This window comes from Sinohyriopsis cumingii, chromosome 5 (genome assembly GCF_028554795.1).
Source record: "Sinohyriopsis cumingii isolate HCF-2022 chromosome 5, ASM2855479v2, whole genome shotgun sequence".
In the NCBI taxonomy this organism is placed as follows: Eukaryota; Metazoa; Mollusca; class Bivalvia; order Unionida; family Unionidae; genus Sinohyriopsis; species Sinohyriopsis cumingii.
The window spans coordinates 102625802-102644397 of record NC_142965.1 but is presented as its reverse complement, the minus strand read 5'-3'; the positions used below and the strand labels follow the sequence as shown (position 1 = coordinate 102644397).

Here is an 18596-nt window from a genome sequence, read left to right as displayed (position 1 = left end):
AGTTCTAAAACTGATGTGAATTTACATTAAAATTATAATAAATGCAAATATCGATCTCTAGGGTCACATGGATCTCTCTCTCTCTCTCTCTCTCACACACACACACACACACACACACACACACACTAAAGTAATCAGGTTTGTTACGTAAATTTCTTTGTTCTGAGAAAAGCAGTTGACCACATGTCACCTGTCCACACTGACCTCATGTTAACATAACAGATAACAGGATTAGCGGAATGCTCGGGCAGTAAGTCCGGGGAGTTTCTTCAAATACATAAATTCTGTCTAAGATTATGTAACAGACGTAAATTGGAATATGTAGGATTTAGTGTAACTGATTTAATCTTTCTTTACTGCTGTATGTGACTAAATGTATTTGTTTGTAGAAGATATTATCATACAGGCTAGAGAGTAAAATTTCGTCCCCTAGTAAGAATACGATACTTTTGAAGACAAACTTCAAGTTCTAACACTTTTTACACTACCGTTTGTGTCACACATCTCTTCCTAAACAGAAAAAGAGTTTTCCGCCAACGGATTGCAAAAGTTTGAAAACTACTTTTCGAAAGCTAACATATGAATGTAAATTTCAAGTAAACATTTTCATACGTGAAAATATAACAACCAGGAGAGTTTTAACTAGTTTGTCACAACAACGCACAACGAAAGGTATTTTCAGCAGACATAAACTGACCCCCTTAACATGCACACTTTTAAAAAAAGAAAAACCAAACAAAAACATAAAATTCACTTACCGCACTAATCGCCGAGTCGATGGAAAGACTCGCCACAAGAACGGTCAATAAGCACTGGAATAAGTTTAACCTTGGTTTCATTTTGTAAAGTTCTTTAACCTAGGTGAAAACATGAACAACAGTACTGTCCACGCCGGATAAAATCCAGCTCTCAGCACAATACTCCAACTTCCCGAATTTGAAACTCCAATCCTCAAGCTACCAGAGTATTTCCACCATCTTGCAAAAGTTTTCGGGATCAGAGTCATTCGTTTTCGACATTATAGATTCTTACGCACGCAGCTGCCGCAGTTATTTCCGAACTACTTTTAACTACTCATTCGATACTTATTCAAAACACTTATCCCGATAATATTCCATTGTAACTGCACTTAAAACTCTTATCGCCTCTTCATATACCTGAAGAAAGAAATATTGTCACTCTTTCTCAACAGGGATGAGAAATTACTTGCACCACTTCTCTATATCTTTCTTTTGCGGACTCATAACCAGAAGCACAAAGCTGTTAGGTCACAATATGGTTAAGGGAACCTGTCAATCAATGCTAATTTGCTTTAGCATAACTGGTTTTTCGCCCCAAAATCCTTGTAGCCGTTAGGGAGAATTTTGCCTGGTATACAATTTTTATATCCTATATCAACTTGCGTAATAAATTTTGAATAGAAGAAGTGGAATCCTTTGATGAAGTTTTTGTTTTACTATTTGTACACTAAGTTGCTAAAACTTTTGCAACTTCTGTTTGTATTAATATTTAATGAGTAGTCATTTTCTGTTCAGTAATATTAAAATTTCATGCGATAATAAAATAGTATTTCAGTCATCCTAATGGAGTGTGTAATGCAGACAAGAAATATGTAGGATGTTAGAGCGGAGATGACCACTTTCACAAATATTTAAACCGACATTTTTAGCGTGTTTCATCTATAAGTAACAGATAATAGATACATTATTAAGTTGATCTTAAGTTCGGTCGGGTGCAAATTCTCCTTCTCTACTTGGCAACAGCGTAATGCTTAGCCCCGCCCATGCCTAGCACATATGTTCGGTGTGTTTCTATTCTCGAGAAGCTGCTGAAGACGGAGAGAGATTGGGTCTGACTTCGGAGAGGACCATCTCTATGTGGTGATGAAATTTGAAAACTTGGTTTGGAGAAGTAAGAAAAAGAAAGAGACTTGCTGAGTCTTTCTCAGCTGTAGGAACGGCAAAAGTTCCTTGTGCCGTTCGGAAACTTTAGTTTTGAACTTCTATGAAAGACCCATTCCAAACTTTCCAATATGACTGTTGGTCGGAGAATCCCGAGTCAATCTCCTTGTCGGGGCAGTGACTCGGTTCAAACAACGTTTTCACAGTTTATTAGAGGTTTTCTCAATTGCATTTCTCTGGAATCATGGTAAGTATATTTTAATAATTATTTTACCTTTCTTCTAGAATCTTGATCAACGCGAAGTATTTTAAAACGTACACATTGCCGCATTTTTCGTGTACATAGCGCTAGAATGAATAACAGATCTGGATGAAATACGAGGGTAGAAAAAGAATAAACAAAACAACATTAAAATGTCTGTTTGTATTTCAGGCTTCTTCTTCTGTTAGTGATTACAACAATAAACAGTGCTTCAGCGGTAAGTTTTTCTTGGCCGTTTTTGAATAATTTATGTTGCATGCTATATATTGTGTATTCCGTCTACTTGAGAAGTGTAATTTGTACAAGAAGTTTATTGGTTACATGACGTTTAAATCACAATGTATCTTAGATGTGTTTTTAGTTATAAGAAAAGCTCCAGTTTGTCGATTTAAAATGTCATTAAAAAAACAACAAGCAGTGTGAACATCGTCGCCACAGCTTTCAGACCTTGGTGATATTTGGGTCTGTAGCTTTCATTTAATTTTAATTCACTAGGAAGATAAAATAATCATTAAAGAAAAATAATTGCTTTTACAACCGCTGGTTGGAGTACTGTTCGTCTTTCTTTGTAACCATGCTTAAATATATGGGACGGTGCATGTATAGGGCTGTATACTTTCATCTCTTTCCCGCAAAATATGTAATCTTTTAAATAACATACAAAGACATTTTCACTTGTTTATTTATTATTTTTTTAATTATAGACTGCATTTAATTTTACTTAAATTCATTATATTTGTGTTAACTTTATTATTAATTTTTGGTGTACATGTTAATATTCTCAATTCTTAAAAATTACTTAAAATATATGATTTAAATTCAGTTTCAAATCTTACTGGAGTTATTAATACTTTTGTTTAAGATGCTGTAATCACTATCAGTCAGAAAATGAAAGCAAAGTAATAAAATGCAGATGCCAGAAGAAACTCCCGCACATAAGAATGAAGCAGAGCAGCCCTGTAAATCGTATTATATAATTGTCCGTCTTGAATTATACTGTATAATGCCGGCTTTATATTGTTTAAATCATTGTCCAAATCTGTACAGTGTACCTAATTTCTTAAATCTTTCTCCTTTGATAATGTATGACATCTGCAGGAATTAGTTGGGGCACTTCGTATATACGGCGTAGCGGTACACTCATTGTAGGGACCAGTCGTTGTAGTTTATGAAAGCACGCACACACACACACAGTGAAGTAGTGGAACGGGCGAAGTGCGTTGTCGACAATTTACCAAGTGGTAAACAAGATATTTGGTTACTCAGCTTTGCAAAACATCCATGACCCAAGTGTAAGTTGTATCGATTAATCTGTTTTGATTCAAAATATGCAAGGAAAAAATAGCTTGTTTGTTTCCCCCAAGTGCAAAACAGGCCCCCCCCCCCCATGAGAACAGACAAATATTTTGAGTCAGCTGGTACACATAGGAATATGTAAATAATCTCTTCAAGAACGATAAAAAGGAAAATTAAACTTTTTTTTATAGGTAACAAAAGGTTTTTGTTACATATAAATGTTCTTTTAATTTTCCTTTTTTATCGTTCTTGAAGAGGACGACAGGGAATCTGTTGATTTTTAAAGTCTTCTTCGCTCCTCACCAACTCTTAGAATGTTGCAACATTTAAGGGGTATGATTCATTAGGCATATTTCAGTACCGGATTACCAAATAGGCAGAGTAGGCACCGGCCTAGGGGCCCCGCGACAACGGATCAAAATAATATTGCTAAAACGTATTAGGAGATAATTTGCGATGGGGGACCCAAGATTTCGACTGCCTAAGGGCCTCCACGGGGTTTAATCCGGCGCTGGCATATTTAATCATACATGCGGCACATGCTCCAATACTTTTACAACTCATTGCTCGAGTCACTTTATGAAACAATTTCTTTAGGTTGTGTCATAATTCTACATTCGTTTCTATGTCGCTTATGCATTTTCGAACCAAACCCTGTTATTGAAAACTCTTGAATCTGGACACGGATAGGAATCAACATGTTTAGAGAAGTTCTAAATATGTCCTGCTATTTTATCTTATACACATACACAAACACACACACACACACACACACACACACACACACACACACATATATATATATATATATATATATATATATATATATATATATATATATATATATATATATATATATATATATAATCTCTAACTAAAAACACATAACACAGTAATATTGTCTTCTACCGCGAAGGTCTTGTTGACGCAAGACACTTTACTAACCTCTGCATAATATATAATTCAAAAGGGTTACTGTGTTGCAAGAAAATAAAAACCAAGCAAACCGTTTATGTATGTCGCCTTTACAATTCACAGACACTGTTCATATTATTAGCTTATTCTCGACGAGATACTGCAAATTGCCCCTTCCCTCGCACATGCCGCTGTCATGAAAGCTCCAGTGACGGAAAGGCTACAGCCTTCGCTGCATTGTGTAATTTTGATCATCCTCTCAGCCTTCAACTCCTTGGGCTATGGTATAAAAAAGTGAATAAAACTATTTTACATTTGCGAAAATGAATGTTACATATGTTAAAATGAATGTTACATATGTTAATATGAATGGTATATGAATGTTACATTTGTAAAGTAAAGCTTATTTACTATGCTAGCTAATGAGATCATCTTACATTTCATTAACTGTGTCTTGTTTAACTCTTGAGACTGCATTTATTTTTAATACAAATTTGATAAAACTTGGTAAATAAGATAAAATCATCAAGATTTCAAATAAGTACAATTAAAAGTTATATCCATGCATATTAATGAGGTGATCTTGCGTTGATTGGTTAAGCTTTTTATCAAGACTCTAAGATTTTTATTTTTAATCCTATTGTGATCAAACTTGTTAAAAAGTCGTATTACATCATTGGATAACTTTGACACGAGCAAGATCTACACCTATTAATGATGTCTTCTTGTATCTAATAGACGGAGTGTGTTATCAATCCAGAGATAGAAATTTGATCTGATTTTCCTCCAGCTTGTTAAAAAAAAAAATAAAATAACCCAGCACATTTCATCATGTTCGTAGACAGATTCCATAATAAGTGAGACCGGCACATACTGATGAGGTCATTTCCATCTGAATGGCTGAGCTTACTGCACCTTTAGTAACATTTCTCATCCTGTTTCGATCAAACTTGGTAAATAGGTTCATATCATACAGTTCTTGAACAGGTTCAGTTACGATTGGAGTCTATATTTATTGCTCATGACTTTGGAAAGAATTTTTATCTGATCACGGCAAATAGGTCACATCAAATGACATAAAGTTTGGGAGATAGTTTACATAGATTTCAGTAACACATAGCGGCCACTTGGGGCTCTTGATACCCTGATAACCTTCCGTTTTACCACATTTTAATATTTGTCTTGATTAGTAGCATATGTCCACAAGCGTACTGGTGTTTAAACGTGAAATATTTCGCCATATCTTAGGTACATCCCAAAACATCAGGGTTGATCCCGTAGATCACCCGCAATGGGCATGCACACTTCCTGGTTTATAAAGATTTATACCGTTAGATTGCCAAGTATTTCACAAAGTATGTGCATTTTGTTCTTCCCTCGCTCAGTATGTTTCTTATCGACGTAGTGACGTGGCAGACTTGCGACCCAAAGAGTGTGGGTTCTAATCCTTCCATCAGATCTGTTTGTGTCGGCTACCATAATTTGTTCGTGGGCAAGGCACTTACTCCAGTGGCCCCGGTACTATTTGAAGTGCTGTGCCATAAACACCAAACCAAACCCAATCGTTATCATGTTCATTCTAAATGGCATAACAAAGTTTTTGCATATTTCCGTATATATCACTGGAGCAAACGTATGCAGTCCACGACTCATTATAAAAACATACAACATGGCAGTGAAGACTACTAAAAACAAAAACCAACCGATACCGAGAATAAGTCATCAAATATGTAGAAAAAAATTAGTGGGATGAAGGGGCTGGATAGGAAATATTCTAAATTTTCACGTGTTATGGAGTTTATGTTCGTGAGAATACACGTAGTCTCTTTTTCCGCAGGCATCGATTCTTTGATCTTGGACTCGACAAGCAGGTCTTGAACTAGCTACAATGTCGTAGCCTCAACTTGATTTTGTTGTGGTTGAGGCTACGAACTCATCCCATATCAGGTAATGGAGCAAAAGATATCATCACTAAAGTCAGAAAAACAAACAGTATAGAAATCAACTACATAAGTATAATCATGCTGTGAAAGAAGTTTGGCTTATTTTGAATTTATTAAGCCCTTATACGATAAAATAAATTGGCATGGTTACTCTAACCTTATACTGTACGCCATGACAGATAACGCGAGACTCTCGCCGTGACCCCTTTTCTACGTAAGGCTTGCCAGACCATATTTTGGATATTCTACGCTATATTATTATCAATCAAGTGCGAATAATCGCTTCTTGGTGAATTTCAAAGTTGCCGATAAACCGTATTTACTTTTAATGCGCAGAATTTCTGACCCAAACGGCGCCAAATTTTTACTTAGATTTGTTTACATTTCCAAATAAGGCGTCAATGTCCTTATATGGCACACAAACAAACGAGGCTGAGAACGGAAGTAATCATTATTTGAAATAATATGGAGGACGATCTAAACGAAAATATCGGCTAAAAAAGGTAAACGAGATTTTTCAACTGTTTCTACAATGATTTTCGATATTTCCGGTATTAAATAAGAGGACTACTCAATTTATTGGATTATATGCAAGGAATATGTTTAAAGTGTTATTATTAGGCTAAGAGAGCGCCGGGTATGAATCACACCCGGCTTGCTCCATTAACACGTATATGCTCATGTTAGTACCCTGTCCACGAGGTACGAGTAAGGGTACTAATATTAGTACTAGTCTTGAACTTCTTGTTGAATTTCTGCCACGATCACCCGTATAGACTGACTTTTGAATTCGTCTTATGAAACACTTCTAGTTGACAGGAACTTTTTATCTGGCTTGATCTGACGTACATCTTGCATTAGTATTTCGTGACCCTTTTTTGAAGTTTGTTCCAACCTAAACAAAAACATGATCCCCAGAGGAAAGTGGTTGGAGTTGGCGTATTTTTTTTTTATTATTATTATTTTTTATTTTTTGAGCTGGTGCTTTTTAATATATCCAACTATCCAACTGGCTTATTTGGTGTTTGAAGAACCTCACAGAAAATCAGCCATGGTATAAAATAAATAACTTTGGTTTATCGCACCAAAATCGTGGAATCAAACTCTGATTATTAATAAATGTATTTTATCTTATATTCAGATGGCTGACTACACATTTTTCAAGCAAACAAGGTTTAAAGAGTAATTAAACCGGGAAGTCAAAGATTATTTAAGGGGTTTGCCCAATGAAGGATATTTTATATTTTATATATACATATCAATCATTTGAAGATGGCACTAATTCTATCGTCATTGTGCCTCCAATCTTAACTTTATCAGTTGTGTAGTAAACAAAAAATATCTCTTTCAGTAATACAAGTTCCAAGTATAGAAAAATCCCTATACTTCTTTGTTTTTATATTCCCCAATTCTGATGGGAAATTATTACTATCTTTAAAATTAAGTTTTTATTTGTAGAAATAGTACTGTCGAGCAATTTCTTTTTATTAATTGGTGTTCAGTTTTAGTATTGAACTACAATGAAAATACAAAATGACAAACAAAAGAAACAGTTAAGACTTGTATCTTCTTCAGTAAGAAACATTTTGACATGAAGTTTGTTTGTAATCTTATTTTGTTAATTATATGAATTTTTTTAACAGAGTTGGTCCTTTTCTGCATTTTTCTACGATATCTGATAACGTAATGTCTGTTAGGCAAGTCTCATTGTTTGTACCGGGTATGATTGCTCTTAACTATGTTGAGGTCAACAATAAATGATACATCTGTTTAAACATGATGACAACGGTTGTAACCGATGGAATGGGATTTTGTGTATTTTCTTTATTTATCCTTTTCATTTTCCTAGACAAGTATTGCAAAACTGGCTCAGTAAAACTGTTAACTTGTCCTTGTCTGTTGGACACATTTTGACTTGTAATGAGAACTTTGACACTCCCCACCCCCGTTCCTTCTGATCCTCATGATACTTATCATGGTCTCCTTAAATCTACACATACTGATCCAGCTCATGTTAGTAAAATTCTAAAGACATAATGGGCGCCGGTTATATTTACTGCAGCAACAAAAAATAAAACCAACCAAAAACGTCTGGCAGTTCTTTAACAAATTTACGTGAAGTAACTGTGGTGCTCACAGTACTCGCCTTAACTGTATGCACATTATATTAAATATTTTCATGAACATTTGGGTAGTTACTGTTTTGACGGCGTAGTACGTCAAAGTCTTCTGTTCATTAGGCATTCATATATGTTGTTAGTATGTATCAGAGACGCAAAACAGCATTTCTTGTTCGGTTGTCTCTTCCAAGAGTTTTGCATAGTGGCTTTGGTTGGTGCTTCCTTGGGAAATGAAAGTTTCTTGCTTTGCAGTTGATCCAGAAAGTGTATTGCCTAACGACAAATTACGGCAGTTGACCCAGTACTTTCGTGATGCACTTAATTTAATATACGTAGCCACACAAATCGTATTTTCAACCACCAAAAATTCAACGTCTGGTTCTTTCAAAGCACTGATGGAATATCACAAACTGGCATTATTTAGGTTAAACGCAACAAGAAATTTTCAGACGAAGATCCATTTTTTCAAGAAGGAATTTTCATGTGACATGTTTAGACACAAAAATATTGCATTGTATTTTCTTCAAAGTTTTCATATTGATGGTGTGTGATGTACACTACCGGTATTTTACTTTAAAATGTAGCAGTTTGACTTAACCTTAAAGCACCTTATATTGTTTTCCTAATCAATCCTTTTCCCCAGAGTAAAGTTAACATCATTCTGAAAATGCATATTAGGACTTTCCTGACGGACCTTGATGACATCATCGGATTTCACAATATATGATGTATAGCGATAATTAAATATAAAAATGTCAAAATGGAGCAAAATTTAACACATGTTGCATAGAATTACCAGATGGGGACTTTTTGAATCCATTACAGAATTGTATGCTAATCTGGCACACTAAGCCTCTGTCATTTTTCCACACAAACTTTATTCCTAACGGCCATTCACGTGACCGTTGTACGTATGCGTGAAAGACCTAATTATGTTACCAAAGGTGGAGTAAGTAAGAAGAAAAAAATTGGTGCTGAGCTGCAGAATTTTAGCTAAGAATGACAATGTTTAGAAACGTCCGGACATAACTGGCATGTTAACTATGTTCGTATTTATATTATAACTCAGCATGCTGTGGTCTGCGAAATCAGATTACCAGATTCTCCACAGTTTGAACAGAAAAGCAATTTCTTCCCCCAACCAGTTACAGTTGAATACTTTATTTAAAAGAGCCTGGTCTTCATATACACAGTGAATGTGGGTTATAAATCCAGGCAGTTGGTTTCAATGGGAATTGCCTAGTTCTGAACTACTTTGAGCAGATGGGTTAATCAGAAGCAGTCTAGCGATGGCTGGAGGGAGAAGGAAATCCAGACTGCCGCATCAGCAGTTTATAATTACATACTTCCCTATCTGTTAGCAGTAGTTATTTCTCTCAGCAGGAAGGAGAGGGAGGGGGTCTAAAGCAGCTGGCTCCTTTGGTCTTTCAAAAACCTCTTTCAGACCAAATCATAATACTGACTAACGGACTAATCGCTGCTCATTTCAAGTTATGAGTACATCTGTTAAGAGTTAAATGACAAGAGAGCAACCACCACATAATCTATCCAGATTACACGCCATAACGTTCCAATGTACGTTAGGACTGCACTAAAACAAAACCCATATGATAACTTGCAGATTTGGAATGTCTCTGTACAAGTGTTCTTGTCATCGTTGTTGACTACATGCAACATTTGAAAAATAGACTGGATACTGCTTGTTTGTCATTTCATTTCTACTTTTGACTCATTTGTATTGAACTAAAAAGTTTTGATGGGATGTAGATTAAATTAGCAGTTTGATTAAATCGTTTGGTGGTTAATTTTTGCTAAGCACTGGTTCTAATTAACAACCAGTCCCACCGGATTAAACTTTTGGAAGGATAAAGTCTGAGTTTTGCAGACGTTTTAAATCAACAGATTCTTGAATGGTTCTTAAATTTACTTGCAATAACATATACGTTTTGCCAAATCGTTCCGTGCACATTAAATAGTTATTCACAAAACACATATCGGGATCATCATTTGATATCAATAATTGAAATTTCAACTAACAGAACCTCTGAATAATTGTAACACCTATATTTGCCTAGTTTTCATTTGCTTCCCACAGATTTCCTAGAGGTACGGAACGTCCAATATGCCTTATATATATATATATATATATATATATATATATATATATATATATATATATATATATATATATATTCCAGTCCATTTGCTTAGAAGACAGATAAAAACTTTATTGTAAAAACGTATATGCAGATTAGATGTAAGCCCTTTGATTCTCGGTTCTCGTCATGGCTTTTATTATGTAGAATTTAAACATGTGAAGTTTTAGGTTTGATCAAGTTTTGCAGAGCACGGAGGAACTTCGGGGTTTTCATGTTCGGTGTTTGACTTGTGGCTTATTGAGGTATAGTACTAATATTAGTACCCTTACTCGTTCCTCGTGGACAGGGTACTAACATGAGCATATACGTGTTAATGGAGCAAGCCGGGTGTGATTCACACCCGGCGCTCTTTTAGCCTAATAATAACACTTTAAACATAGTCCTCGCATATAATCCAATAAATTGAGTAGTCCTCTTATTTAATACAGGAAGTATCGAAAATCATTGTAGAAATAGTTGTAAAATCTCGTTTACCTTTTTTAGCCGATATTTTCGTTTAGATGTCTGCCATATTATTTCAAATAATGATTACTTCCGTTCTCAGCCTCGTTTGTTTGTGTGCCATATTAGGACATTGACGCCTTATTTGGAAATGTAAACAAATCGTAGTAAACATTTGGCGCCGTTTGGGTCAGAAATTCTGCGCATTAAAAGTAAATATGGTTTATCGGCAACTTTGAAATTCCACCAAGAAGCGATTATTCGCACTTGATTGATAATAATATAGCGTAGAATATCCAAATATGATCTGGCAAGCTTTACGTAGAAAAGAGGTAACGGTGACAGCCTCGCGTTATCTGTCATGGCGGACAGAATGAGGTTAGTGTAACCATGCCAATTTATTTTATCGTGTACGGGCTTCATAAATTCAAAATAAGCCAAACTTCTTTCACAGCATGATTATAATTATGTAGTTGATTTCTACACTGTTTGTTTTTCTCACTTTAGTGATGATTTTTTTTGCTCCATTACATGATATGGGATCAGTTCGTAGCCTCAACCACAACAAATCAAGTTGAGGCTACGACATCGTAGCTAATTGAGGTATAGTGCGATGTACCTTGGCATCTTCCCTTATCAAACGAAGTGCTGACCTAATGGATTTTTCTAGTTTATGTATTTTAATCTACAGATGAACGCACTTCAGATGATTGACTCTGCAACGCAGGTTCTCATATCCGGCGCTTATATATGTTAGGTACGCTGTATGCTGGGTAATTAGTAATATAAGCACGCATAACGTACATCTATCTCAAGAACAAGTTTGTATTGTCCATGACAGTTAACCCTCTTTGTAGTTCTTATGCCACTTCATTTGTTCTGCTTTGTTTGTAGATATACCTATTTATGGAACATATGTAAGCCATGTAACCCCTTCCCCCGCCCCCGCCCAGTTATAGCAGCCTGGTCTGATACAAGTGTTAAAACCCTTTTTATGCTCTGGGGTATAGTCAGTCTCTTCCTCAGGAATTCTCCCCAGCTGCCAACCTAATCAGGAAACAGAATATTAAAACCGGATAAAAAACCCGATTTGTTATAGTGATAAATCACAGAGTTAGAGCTGGAGACTGATAATACAAAAAAGTTGTAATCTGGTTAGATATACTAAATCATCACCCTTTCTAACTGGCAGAAATAGTGAGACACAACTATAAAAAATATGAACATTGATATCTTCTGCATTGTGTAGGATATCAGGGTTTGGTATGGATTAAGTGTAAAATATGGAGATAATCTTAATTTAGCACATTTGTATTGGTTTTAATGAGCAAAATAAAACCCTGCTGCTCCTTTGAAATTTACTTCCACCGAATTTCAGGGAAAATTGACTGGTTAGATCAGGGGTCTATAACACGCGGCCTGCCAAGCCGTATCATGTGGTCCGCAAAATGATTATATTCACAAGGTGTCATGAGAGATAACAAAGGTGATGCTGCCCCTGGGTCATCGAAAATGCCCTCATGCGGCCCCCAGGGTGGTTTGAGTTTGAGACCCTTGGGCTAGATCGTCCAAACAAACCGACCGTATTACCTCCCTTGAGATAGTCTCTGGTGATATTATTTTAAAACTAGGCTAACATTCAATACGTAAGACGAGAGAGAGATATCACCTTTAACTAGATCCTGTAAAGGGAGGTTTCCGTTAAGTACATCGTAATCTTGGTATACTTCATTTCTCTTTGGGATTTGCGTGATACCAATGTTGGAAACTATGTAGTCTTCATCAATAACAAGCCGTGATTCCGCTAATGCAGAGTATTTTCGTAAGTGTTGACAGTTTGCAACAGTATCATCATTTAAGCCTATTTTTGTTGTAAGTTCTACTGGTCATATACTAGTAGAACATATTGGCTGGCTTGCTGACCTTCATCCGCCCTTCCACGAGTTAGCAAATGTTATCGCTTCTTCTGTTAAACTACTTGAAGGACTGACATGGAACTTTACACACACACACTTACACCCTAAGGTGTAGTTGAATCTAAGTGAAAATGGTGTAGCTCGGGTATCCTATACGGCCGCCATAGTGGTCATTTCAGAATTTTTATTTCTACTCCTCCAATTGCTTTTCAATGAAAAGGTGCCGAACTAACATCCAGCAAATATAAAACAAAACATAAAAAATGTGATGTGATAACGTACACCATTTCATGGGGCTGGGGTGGGGAACTTTTTCTCATTTGAGTACAGTGTAATATTGGTCTACTTATTTTCTGTTTGTGATTTGTACAGTATTAATGTTGATTAATATATGTTGGCCTACATCCTTAACAAGCCGTGTTTGAGGTGATGCAATGAAATGCACCGTGTATTTATAATTGTTCGCAAGAATTTCATCATTTATGTCTACTTTTAACTCAGCTGGTCATGTATCATAACCTATGACACTGTACACACATATAATAGCCAAGGTCTAGTCGTAGCGAAATGAAAATGGTGCTGCTCGAACATCCAGTATGGCCGCTACAGCGGCCATCTTAAAAATCTTGTTATCAATGCTCATTCTGACGGATGATTGCATTGACATTGGGTTTTCACAGAGAGACTTCTTATAATGTGCATCTGGTCTCATAAAATGGTTCCGGTCTGACATGCAATATGTTTGACACGTAACCATCTTGAAAATCTCGTTATCGGTACTCCTCCTAAAAAAAACAAACTCATATCGACACGAGTTTTTCACCAGGAAATTTATGTGTCTAGTTGGTTTTAAATTAAAATTATATCGAACCAATATGGTCACCATGGCAACAAGCTTTAAAATGTTGCTTTGGCTATCCCCCTGATTGACGAGTCGTGTCAGCATGGGGTTTTCACAACAAGACTTCGTGTGATGTCTTGCTGATCTTAAATGAAAATGGTGCCGATCTTTCATCGATATGGCCGCCACGGCGACCATCTTGAAATCTTGTTACAGCTCAAGAATATCAGATACGGTTTCAAGACTCAAACGTTAGCAAGAAAAAACAGTCGTATCTTGCATATTGTAAATTTATTTTCGATTAGTAGGGTATTTTGTTAAAAGCCATTGATAACTACAGTGGCGCTATGAGTAACATTAGTCGTTTTAGTTCTTATAGTCCCACATAATTACTATTCATTCCATAGCCTATCTCAAGACACGCATGTAATGATTTCCACTTAAGCGAGTTATATATTCGTTTGATACGTCAGTTTCGCACAAGTATGGGGGGTGAGAGATAATGCCTGCTTCAACATTAGTGAGGGTATTTTAAGTTATTGAATTCTTAATGTCACGCTGTTTGCAAAGGTTAACTATGGGAACTGAATTAGTACCGTGAGTCCTTAAACGCAATACTTCATTAACAATGATATAATTGCATCATAACAACGAGTTTGGAGTTTTGATGTCTCGACCTTTTGGGGTTTTGCCTCAAATTTGCTTCTTCAATTCTCAAAGTATTGAATGAGCCAATGTTTGGGTGACTGTCCCGTACAATTTTATTTTTCTAGGTTTACTGACGCCTCCTTTTGAAATAAAATGACCAGTCTATTTCAAATTATAATTCTAATGTAATATGGCCGATTTGTTGGTGAAGTGATATGTGATATGTGTCTGGTGTAAAAAAAAACAGAGAGGCTGCATTGAATGACTGGGAACCTGTCTTGGGAAACACGTGAGATAACTGGGAAACAATGTTCCATTCAAAGGCGGTTTTCCTTCGAAGTGAGCGTAGCTTCTAAACTACCTGCTCGTGGGATCGGACAGCTATCCTGATAACGGGTAGTTTACCAGCCAAGTCATCAGATGCAGTACTATTAAGATTATCTTGATTTGTATATCTAATTTCGTACGTTAATTTATGACTAGATACGTGGATGTCTAGGCAGCATTACTCAGCTAGCATATCTCCACCTGTCAGGTTATGTATATATGTAATATATTACATAGGTATATTGGTTATCTGGTTCAGACTCTGGTGGTAGAAGCTGTAATCTGGACTTCCTGTGCTTACTGATGGATGAACCTAACACGAACTCTGACCATGTTTTTCCTTACGAGACTGAGATCCTTTGGATAAATTCCAAGAAACTGACCCATTTCAACTAAATGGTTACATATTTTTCTTCGCTTACATTTCCTAAATCCACTGATAGATATTTCTTCATACTTAGCGCGAATCATTATGAAGCTAAAACAATTAATTATTTGACATCCTCTATTGCCAGTTTGGCTCAGGGTCAAATTCAGTCATGAACACTTAGCTTTAAGGTTTTGGTTAAAGATTTTTTTCTCTTGATTTCTTATATTTACTAAACACCTTGATGGATTTTTTTGCTAAAAGCCTTGGAGGAATCGTTACGAAGCAAAGACATTCTGCGACATTTATGTACACCCCAGTATAAATGTCCAAATATAAAAAATGGGGTTGCAAGGGTCAGAGGAAACTCTTACGAAATCCATGTATTGATTCAGCCGAGTCATGGTATATGTCCATAAAAGTTAAGTTTTGCAGGCAATTTGTGACGCCATTTGAAATAAAATGATTAGTCTATGTCAAAACATAGTTTTAATAGAATATTTCCACCATTTTTTTCCTAACCTTTACGTGTTCAGTTGCTGAATATGTATTTCAATGGCCTTGAATTTTGTCAGATTTGGTGTGGTAGTGGTTATATTTAGCAACATTTTTATTTAGCATGTTCTCAAGAAACAATATGCAGATTGCATGGGGTCATTTTTCGGGTTTAAGCTCTCTGGTTTCCAGGGCATCGTATAACAAATAACCTGTTTAAAAGTGCTGTTAAAGATCTATCAGTCAATTTCAGGTTTGTTTCTTTGACTTTACTTTACTGCCACTTTTCACAGGTACCTGAAGATATGATACTCTCTGAATTTTGCGTGAAACTTACGCAAGTTTTTAACTAAACATTAACCATGTACTTGGACATGCATAAATATTTTATGTAGTATCTATGATTTGTTTACTAATCTATCTGAGTACATATAAGTGGCATACATAAATTTGTAGATCATGGTTTTGATACCTTTCCAAAATCAACGATGTGCAAGGTTGCTTAAACAAAGAAAATTAAAATGTTTTATATGTATTGAGTTATTTTTGCATGGATTTTGTGCTATCCATGTTTTTATGAAAATAAAAGTTATATATAAATTTCATTCAAATTTATCAAACACCTGGACTACTGTCCAACTGAGAGCAGCGTGAAAATATTTTAGGACTGGAAATAGGAAACTTTTGGCACGACAAAATACAATATCAAAGATCTACTCTGTACTTGCTTATAAGACGAGTCCAACTGCATGCATACTGCACAGAACAATATCTGCCGTCACATAACGCACCGACAGATCTGGATTTGTGCAGTTTGTTGGGAATAATCAATAGAACAAACAGTTTAGGCGGATCATTGTTGTTAACAGCTTGATTAGACTTATATGCGAGTATAGACGGAGCATCATTAGTGGATATTTGTTAGGGTTTAGTCCGCAGCTTTTCACTGCACTTCCCGTGTAGGCCTGTTGATTTCTTAATCATCAAAGGTTATTTTTAAAAAATGATGCATCCTCGGTTCTTTCTGTCTAGATTAAAAGTGTTATAGTCGTAAGAATTTGCTTGTAAATAGAGCTGGCTATAGTTCATATTTTGCCCAAAACAATGACACAAATAAAGTGATCGTGTTCGCTATAAAGGGCTCAAGAAATTTTTCTGGAATTATTGTTGTGTCTTGGCACTCTTTTATTGCTAAACCTAACTGTCTGTGTTGTAATGTGGAAAACATAAAATAATTTTTGGGTGGCATGGCTTAGTTGCATTGGCACATATAAAACTGTTGACGTTCAATATTGTTTATATAAAACAAGTTTAAGGGAAGATTCTGTCGAAACTCTTTTCTTTTTGTCAATTAAGTGCCTGAGCTTGGCATTCACTTCGTAATAGGATAAGTTAAAATAATGACAATATACGAGCATCAGTAACAATAATTAAAACACACGCATAAAACCCCCACAAACCCTACCAATTTTAGTAAACCCCATCTCTATTAAATTAAAACATTTTTTCACTAATTTGATCTCAGTCTTAATTAAATGAGAACAACTTTGGGATGCACATTACCTGTGTCGGGATACTTTGTACTTTAATATATTGCTTTTAAAAAAAAATAGTTGAATGCCACTTGCAAAGACAAGAATAACAGCGGACAGCTGTACTCGTGTTTCCATTAGTTCTATCCAACTTGTTTTGTCTGAAACCAAGGAAAATTAATATATGCGCCTTCCTTTCTTGAAAATGTCTGGTTCATTTAGGAGTAAACGGCCCTGTTACTTCTCCTAGACATAACCGACTGGATAACTATATAAATTAGCCCTGAGTGAAATCTTGAGGGAGTGTAGGTATAATGTGAGTACCGCTCTTGAGGGAGTGTAGATATAATGTGAGTACCACATTGCAATAATGGCATACTACTTACCAATTAATACACAGCTAACCGTGACGTTTTTCAAAACTCAAAATTGACAGTTTTCTTTACACGACATCGCCCTTCACAAAAAGAACATTTATCGGTGTTCTTTTCATGTTACTATATAATAGGTTACGACTGGCAAAGATATTCAACAGTAGTGAAGGGGGATACCCTAGCGTCAATGGGAATTAGCATTACAGAACCCCTTGGGACACTCTAGCGTCAATGGAAAATTAACATGGAGAAAAATCGTGGGACACTCTAGCGTCAAGGGAATTTAACATGGGAATAAATCGTGGGACAATCTAGCGTCAAGGGAATTTAACATGGGAATAAATCGTGGGACTGTCTAGCGTCAAGGGGAATTGAATATGGGATTTTTTTTATAAAAAAATAAAATAAAAAAAGGGTAGGCAATTCAAAGACTATCTCTTTTCGAGAAATATGGCTGGCCCTGAAAAGGGCCTTTGGTTTATGTTAATATGCCCTTAACATAGGGGGCATTTGCGACATCTTCTTTTCCTCAAACTTCGTCTTACAGCAGGGCCATACATCAGAGTCCGCTTGAGGCAACCTTGTCTCTCTATATAGACTCTTCTTATCCACAGGCTGCTGTTGGTCCTGTGGACAACGGTCCACTTGGATCGGACATACATGAGCATGTCCGTCCTGAACATCATCGTTGACACAAGGGTTGAAGATTCAACGTCTGTCCACATGTTGAGGCTCCGAGAATAGGTGAATCAATGCAGTGAACAGCGCTTATTTATAGGGACAGAAAGGATTGAAACGGATTGAGTTCATTCACCAATCCGAACACGCGTTACAGAATTCAGTCAGCCCGCATCCAATCCGAAGAGAGCAGTCTGTGACGTCACGTAGTCAATATAGATTCGCTAGCGCTTGTGTGCAGTCAATCTATGCCACAGTGATTCAACATGACGGAAACTCAGAAAACGATCCAGTGGGGTGCACCAGCAGGGGAGACCGTCCAAGGGAACCCGGACTTACTTTCAGAAGAGGTGAATTGGGATTTTGTGGATTTTCTCTCCT

The 18596-nt window shown here is 36.2% G+C and overlaps 2 protein-coding genes across 2 annotated transcripts in view; one reads left to right on the top strand and one right to left on the bottom strand.

The window, feature by feature from the left end:
• Nucleotides 1-1051, bottom strand: part of LOC149799904 (uncharacterized) — a 148412-nt gene extending 147361 nt beyond the window's left edge. The window contains exon 1 of the mRNA XM_089959354.1: nucleotides 759-1051. Coding sequence (XP_089815480.1) covers nucleotides 759-839 — 81 coding nt within the window. The 5' untranslated portion in view covers nucleotides 840-1051. The remainder of the gene's footprint in view (nucleotides 1-758) is intronic.
• Nucleotides 1052-1812: 761 nt separating this feature from the next.
• Nucleotides 1813-18596, top strand: part of LOC149799903 (uncharacterized) — a 174827-nt gene continuing 158043 nt past the window's right edge. Inside the window, exons 1-2 of the mRNA XM_089959353.1 lie at nucleotides 1813-2148; nucleotides 2335-2380. Of these exons, the coding sequence (XP_089815479.1) occupies nucleotides 2033-2148; nucleotides 2335-2380 (162 nt within the window). The 5' untranslated portion in view covers nucleotides 1813-2032. The remainder of the gene's footprint in view (nucleotides 2149-2334; nucleotides 2381-18596) is intronic.